We start from the raw sequence: 6895 nt of genomic DNA on the forward strand, positions 1-6895 counted from the left end.
TTTATGTCCCATTTAAAGACTTCTGTTAGCACAAAGGAAAGGTTGGCAAATACAGGGAGCTTAACTGTAGCATGGACTGACTTTGAACTATCTCCTAATTCACAGACCTGCCTGCCGCTTAGTTTTGTTTAAAGGCCTAGACCTCAGCAAGCTCAATCCTCATTTATAATTGTTTATAATTGTTCAGTTAAACATTCTCATTAGCTAATGCATCCGAAAGACTGCTGCCACCAACAGGGTCGCTTTCACCTTATTAGGTGCTGTGAAGAAAATCTTTATTGCTCGCTGGCTGCCCTGGGTGTGGAATGAAGACAATCCTGGAGCTAGATCTATAGACCAGGATGGCCTTGAGTTTAGCTCTCTGCCTACACCTGAGTGCTGGGATTACAGGCCTGTGCCACTCCCAACTGGAGCTAACAGCTGATGCAGAGACAATTTTATGGAGTACTTGTAGAGTATACCTGAAGCCAAGTAGGCCATTGCTGTTGCTTAAAGCTGTCGGAAGAGGTTTGGGTTAGCTCGACATTGCTATTCGTGCAATGTCAGAATGATGGGTGGGAAGCTCCATTTGGAGGGCTCTGGGCCTTACAAAGTGCTCAGTCATGTAATAACTTTAATTTCCTGCACAGGGAAGGCAGAAGCAGGATGGTTGTGAGTTCAGGCCAGCCTAGCTTACAAAGTGAATTTCAAGTATGGGCAGAGCTGTTAAAACATCCTATCGTGGTGGTGCATAGTTGCAGAATAAATCAAGTTTACCATTTTGTGTAAATTTTCTGTTGATTGTACTGACCTAGATTTCTTTTTGCCTCTTAAATTGTAGGTGCTATAATGGAAAAGCAAGATGAAATGCGAGAAGTGATGGAGATGGCAGATAAATGGGCAAACATGGCTTGGTATGGTTGCATACTTTAAATGTTGCTTGCTATGTGTTAAGTGTCCTTTGTGTGAACTCAGCCTGCATGATGACAAGCAAATGCTGACTAACATGAAGGTCTTAATTAGCTCTATCTGATAACGGGCTCAGTTAGCATTTCACACTACTAATTCTGCCTTTGACCATACTAAAATTGATTTTTTTTTCTTCCTAGGTGATGGAATTAGTTGGACAACTTTGAAAGTAAGTATTGGGAAACAGTGACTACTAATTTAAAGGGGCATGCAAAGATTGTGTAGATCCGGACAGTAACATTTACTGTCTCGTGGATGTTTGCTGTGCTCTAATCAGGGTTTCTGTAATGATGTTGATCAAATGTCTGACCTGAAAAAAAACCTGTAGAGAAATCTTAACACTGAAGAACCCTGGCACAAGCAATTAAGGATAATTAAATAATGCTTAACATATCTGTGAGAAGTTTTCCCTTTTAATTCTAGCTACTGGTTGCATGTTTTCATTTGGATGGCTTGCTTGGGTAAGAAGCCAGTTTCTTGACTCTTGTGCTAATGAGGGTTGTGTACAGTATTTAAACAGTAAATTTGAACATGCATGGGTTTTTTAAAATGTATACAATAGTCTGTCTACACATGTATGCCTGCAGGCTAGAAGAGGGCACCAGACCTCATTACAGATGGTTGTGACCCACCATGTGGTTGCTGGGAATTGAACTCTACCTTTAGAAGAGTAGGCAATGCTCTTAACCAATGCTCTCCAGCCCCATGCATGTTTCTTCAGTACCATATGTTGCCTTAATTTTTTCAGCTCCAACTTGGCCTTTTAAAAGAATGTATTTTCTTAGGTATGAATCCTGCCTACGTACCAGAAGAGTGCATTGGAGAAGCAGTCTTTGCTCTTTTAAGTTCACCTTTTAAATGAAGGTAAGAAATATTTTTTTTTGCAGACTTAGAAATACAATACTACTGTTAGTGATGTATAAAGTTTAAACAGATGGGAATCTCTCTGAATAAGATTGAAGACTGATTCTTAAGCTGAAACAGTACTGAGGTATTTGTTAAGTAAGTGTACGTTGTGAATGTCTTAATAAACGGGGTTGAATTTCTACAGGTGTCTTGCATGGCTCTCGACTGAAGGCTCCAGGAAGCTTTTACATGAAGGTAAGTGTCCTTTGCTCATGAAATATACTTGACGTGTTTTTTTAAAAAGAACTATTCTAAATGAAAGCCGATACTGTGATGATAACATAGTTCAGCAGACATAACCTCTGATGAACAATCCTATGTCTTTCGCTCCTATCTGATGTATCTGGCTGTAATGTTTGAAGGAATATTTTTGTGAAATTTGCAATATTTTAGTACCCAGTAGAAGTGTGGTTTTTGTGGTTGTAAGGCTGAAGGACAATGACAAGCACATGGAACCTTGGTGTGGGCTGTGGCCTCAATCCCAGATCATAAAGGTTGTCAAGGCTTTTTAATTGCCAGTTTTCTAAGTATGGTGGCAAAATCTCAAATATAAAATGCTGGAAAGAGGATTGAGAGCTAATCTAAACACTGTTCAAACTCAATACCCAAAAAATAGTAAAATGTTCTGAATGGCTCAAGTTTCTGGGCTAAAATTTTTTTTTGTCTTCAAACAGATCCTTCATTTTGAATTTCAAGGTAAGTCAACCTTGGATTTTTACAGATTATAATTGCCTGTAACCAGTGATGCAATGATTCTGCCAAATGATAAAAAGTGATATCAACTTTAAAACCGTTCCATTTTATTTCTGAGGTTACTATAGTAATGTATAGCCTACAGGTAGTCTAAGCCAGAGAAATGAGGTTTTTTTTTTAATAGGGCTCCTATGGCAGAAGTGGACAGATTGACAATTTCACATCACTATTTAAAAGGTGAGAAATGAAGATGTTAACCATGAATCTACTACAGAATATGTGATGATCTCACCACAACTTGAACTCTCTCACTGATTACTTGATGACTGTAAAGGATCTGATATTCTGTCTTAACAATTACCATTTAATTGAAAATATGGAGATGTGCCTAACAGGTACCTCTGTTGCAGGTGACTGGATGGAGACTCAGAAGATTACCTCAGGCTGTTTTCCCATCATAGTCAATAAACTGAATGGAATTAAATACAAAGTGTGTGTTTGGTTCTCTAGCAGGAACAAGTAGAGAAGATTGTTCAGGCATGGGTTTATGTCTATACATGTGTTCCTAAGCCTTTCTCAGGATGAGCTTTTAAAGCAAGCACATGACTCATAGCTTCAGTTTAAAAATTGGCAGGTAGTGCTTGAGTTGATAGCACTGAAAAGGTGTGAGGGCTGCAGGCAAACTAGTTATTGGAAGCATTTGGGCTGCACAGCTGGGAATGAAACTAGAGGATTGGTTTGAAAAGAGTAGAAGTGAACATCTGCACTTAACCCTCCTGGCCTGAAAAAGCAATGAGAAGGAAGTGTGGGGGGAGAGGTAGGTAGATCCGCTGAAATTGTGTGTAGGTTGCAGCATATATGGTCTGCTGTCCAACTGGGAACAATACTGGGATGGTTTTGTTGAATCAGCCTGCTAGCTTGCCCTGGCTTGAGATGGAGTCCCTCCTTGAGTTGACTTCATAGAGCAAAGAGGAAGTCCAATCCACCAGAGATGGGGTGGGTAACTCCCCAGTTGCTCTGATAGACTGACCCAGCTTCAGGGATCTCCCATGTCCCTTCAGTACTAGGATTAATGATTTGCCCCATCCATCATACTTGGCTCACGAAAGCTGAACTACATCACTGATTAGCAATATTCCAGGCCAACTCCATATTTTTAGATTCTCATGTGTTAGGTTTGCATGTGGATGGAGGACCAGTCTTTTTTTCACCATGTAATTTTAAATGGACAAATTCTCCAGATTTGAAGGCAACCACCCTTACCCAAGGTGCCATCTTGCTTGACAGATCTCTTTGGGGAAATGGACTAATTGTGTTGCCTTAGCCTTAGATTCCCTGTGTAGATCAGGCTGGTCTCACAGTGCTAAAATTTTTTGTATACAGAGCTGTCTGCATACATGCCTGTATGCCAGAAGAGGGCCCCAGATGGGTGAGATGGTGAGCCTTTGTGGGTGCTGGGAATTTAATCCGGGACCTTGGGAAGAGCGGACCCGAGGCTTTAGGGTCCTCCATTTTTTTCTTTTTTTGGTTTTTCGAGACAGGGTTTCTCTGGCTTTGGAGCCTGTCCTGGAACTAGCTCTGTAGACCAGGCTGGTCTCGAACTCAGAGATCCGCCTGCCTCTGCCTCCCGAGTGCTGGGATTAAAGGCGTGCGCCACTACCGCCCGGCCCTCCATTTATTTCTTACAGAACACAGAATGTGACACTTTCCTACAGGGAAGTGTTGCATCCCAGTATTGTTTTAGCCTGTTAAATTTATAGGAACAAAAAGATGGACTAGTTGCCAAATAGGTGCTCATTTTCTTTAGTCCTTCCATCTCAACATCTTGAGCACTGTATAACAGGATGATGCTGGTGATTGAACTAAAAGTTGTGTTCTATACAAGTGCTTTACCACTGAGCTGCTGTGGTTTGAATAAGTGGCCCCAATAAGCCCATCTGAATGCTTAGCAGGGAGAATCACTTTTTAAAAAGGTGATAAGCGTTAAGGGGTGTGGCCTTGTGCATTTCCAGCCCTGCTTTACAGTATTCCAAGTCATTTCTCAACTGATCTGGCAACATGGATTCTGTAAAATAGCCAGGACAAATGTCGTTAACATATAAAAGTGACAAAGGCTAAGAATTTAACTTGCTGAAGGTGTACTGTATAAAATTTTGAGATTTTCCCCCCAATTCTATTGTGCTTATTTTGCAGTATATTATACTGATGTCTAAAAGGTCACCACAAAGCTCAATTTATATGGTTCTAGTAAGGCTAGATGAATTTAAACCCTTTTACATCATTTGGTAGTCTACAGAGGCAAATATTCTGTATGACTGACCTAAATAACCTATCTGGGTTTTGTAAAACACGAAGACTTGCCGGGGTGGTGGTGGCATACAGAACTTGTGAGGCAGGCATGAGTTTGAGGACAGCCTAGACTACAGAGCAAGTTCCTGGACAGATTTCAAAGCTACACAAACTGTCTCAAACAAAACAAAAATTCCAATGTTTTCTGTTTTGTTTTTACAATGCTTCAATTAAAACTTGCACAAAAGTCACAACCACAGAAAGTCCTAATGGTACATGTTACCAAATCACAATTGGGTAGCTTCTGTTGGTTATGAAGCAGTGATGACTGCTTCCACTCCACTCCGGAACTAAGAAGACAAAACTTAAGAGCTCAAGTTTTTGGAAGGTGTGGCTGCTGCATTCTCTTCTTCTGAGTCTGCTGGCCATGTGACTTGGATGTGGTAGGGCTTCAGTTCTTCAGGAGGCACAGAATCTGGAGCACTGCTCATGAGGTCATGTCCTCGATAGGATTTGGGGAAGGCTATGACATCTCTGATGCTTGGGGCTCCAGTGACAAGACACAGCAGTCTGTCTAGCCCTGCGATATAAAATAAAAAGTTAAGTTCTGTGCATTTCTTGTCTGTTAACTTTTGGAAAGAACCTGGTATTTTCTACTGTCCTTTTTGGAGATGAGGTTTTACTATATAGCCCTGGCTGTCTTAGACTTGCCGGTTGTCCAGGCCGACCCAGAACTCACAGAAATCTGCCTGCTCCTGCCTTCACAGTGCTGGGATTTAAGGCATGTGCCACCAATGCCTGGCCCAGTGTTCTTTCTTTAAAAGATGTAGAGCTTTTTTTTTTTTTCTTAACCTGGCTTCATGCATTCTGGACAAGTACTCTACCGCTGAGTTGTGAAAACCTCAGGCCTGTAGAGAATGTGTATTTCATTTTTTGTTTTGTTTTTGAGAAAGGATTTCATTCTTTGTGTGTAGGGGTGAGACAAGGTTTCTTTATCTAACAATCCTGACCTTCCTGGAACTCTCACTCTGTAGAGCAGGCTGGCCTCGAACTCACATGTCTGATGCATCTGTGTGTGTGTGTGTGTGTGTGTGTGTGTGTGTGTGTGTGTGTGTGCGCACGCGCGCGCCACCAGGATTTCACGTACTCTAGGCTGGCCTGGAGCTCTCATATTTTTACTATTTTTATTATGTTATCTGTGCACATGAATGCAGGTGCCCACTGAGGCCAGAGGGGTCCAATCCCCGTTCCCCAACACTGGAATTCTATGGAATTGTGAGCTGTCTGATGTGGGTGTTGGAATTACAATTCAGGCTGTATCTGGTGCACATAAAAAAGCAGACTGGCAGTATGCACAGACTCAAGCCTGACGGGGGTCCCAATGGTGAGAGGGAAGTGGACATGAGCTCCCCTCACCCCTAACTAAGAAACTAGCTCTCATCAACTTGAGCTTCCCATCCTTAACCAAGAAACTATCTCCAATCAACTTGTAAAGGAAACTTAGTCATCTCGAATTGAATCCCAGTGGGTCTATTCACTGGCAAGCCCCATGCCCAGCAGTAGATGGTAAACACAAAAGGAACCTAGTGATATTTTTATAGAATTTTTATAGACTTTTTGTCTTATTGCTCTGTTCAGATATTCTTTATCTTTCTGGTCTTTTGTTTGTATATTATGGTTTCTGTGTATGTTTACTGATGTTTCTTTTTGTTTGCCTGTTCTCTCTCTTTGCTTGTGTGTGTGTGTGTGGGGGGGGGGGTGTTTTGAGACACTGCCTGGCCTGTTACGTTTCTAAAAAGAGGGAGGAAGGAAGAGGCCAGGTGGTAGTGCTGCAGCCCATCACTCAGGAGGCAGAGGCAGGTGGATCTCTGAGTCCTGAAACTAACCTGCTCTACATGATGATTTTCAGGGCTACAGAGAGAAACCAAAGAAAGAAAGAAAGGTAGGTGGAGATCTGGGAGGAGCTGGGGGACAGAAAGTTGTGATCAGAATATTTTGTTTGTTTTGTTTTTTTGGGACAGGGTTTCTTTGTAGCTTTATTTTTATATTTTTTAAAATA

General features: G+C 41.6%; 1 protein-coding gene, 1 long non-coding RNA gene and 6 other non-coding genes across 9 annotated transcripts in view; 7 read left to right on the forward strand and 1 right to left on the reverse strand.

Annotated features, from left to right (window-relative positions):
- LOC101985743 overlaps nucleotides 1–3332 on the forward strand; it is a 4593-nt gene extending 1261 nt beyond the window's left edge. Inside the window, exons 5-12 of one of the 2 annotated variants that reach the window (XR_258739.3) lie at nucleotides 821–893; nucleotides 1089–1117; nucleotides 1372–1409; nucleotides 1734–1812; nucleotides 2000–2049; nucleotides 2529–2550; nucleotides 2732–2784; nucleotides 2958–3332. This is a non-coding gene — a long non-coding RNA (uncharacterized LOC101985743). The remainder of the gene's footprint in view (nucleotides 1–820; nucleotides 894–1088; nucleotides 1118–1371; nucleotides 1410–1733; nucleotides 1813–1999; nucleotides 2050–2528; nucleotides 2551–2731; nucleotides 2785–2957) is intronic. The other variant, XR_258738.3, reaches the window with a different exon arrangement.
- Nucleotides 955–1013, forward strand: LOC113457953. The gene has a single exon (XR_003378417.1). It is a non-coding gene; the product is annotated as a small nucleolar RNA SNORD44 (small nucleolar RNA).
- Nucleotides 1231–1297, forward strand: LOC113457956. Its single transcript, XR_003378420.1, has one exon. It is a non-coding gene; the product is annotated as a small nucleolar RNA SNORD78 (small nucleolar RNA).
- Nucleotides 1853–1934, forward strand: LOC113457950. The gene has a single exon (XR_003378414.1). It is a non-coding gene; the product is annotated as a small nucleolar RNA SNORD79 (small nucleolar RNA).
- On the forward strand, nucleotides 2117–2200 carry LOC113457954. The gene has a single exon (XR_003378418.1). It is a non-coding gene; the product is annotated as a small nucleolar RNA snR60/Z15/Z230/Z193/J17 (small nucleolar RNA).
- On the forward strand, nucleotides 2591–2668 carry LOC113457951. Its single transcript, XR_003378415.1, has one exon. It is a non-coding gene; the product is annotated as a small nucleolar RNA SNORD47 (small nucleolar RNA).
- LOC113457949 lies at nucleotides 2819–2895 on the forward strand. The gene has a single exon (XR_003378413.1). It is a non-coding gene; the product is annotated as a small nucleolar RNA SNORD81 (small nucleolar RNA).
- Nucleotides 3333–5045: 1713 nt separating the features above from the next.
- Nucleotides 5046–6895, reverse strand: part of Dars2 (aspartyl-tRNA synthetase 2, mitochondrial) — a 30139-nt gene continuing 28289 nt past the window's right edge. Inside the window, exon 17 of the mRNA XM_005364012.3 lies at nucleotides 5046–5416. Within this exon, the coding sequence (XP_005364069.1) occupies nucleotides 5202–5416 (215 nt within the window). The 3' untranslated portion in view covers nucleotides 5046–5201. The remainder of the gene's footprint in view (nucleotides 5417–6895) is intronic.

The sequence above is a fragment of the Microtus ochrogaster genome (assembly GCF_000317375.1).
Source record: "Microtus ochrogaster isolate Prairie Vole_2 chromosome 6 unlocalized genomic scaffold, MicOch1.0 chr6_random_2, whole genome shotgun sequence".
Lineage (NCBI taxonomy): Eukaryota > Metazoa > Chordata > Mammalia > Rodentia > Cricetidae > Microtus > Microtus ochrogaster.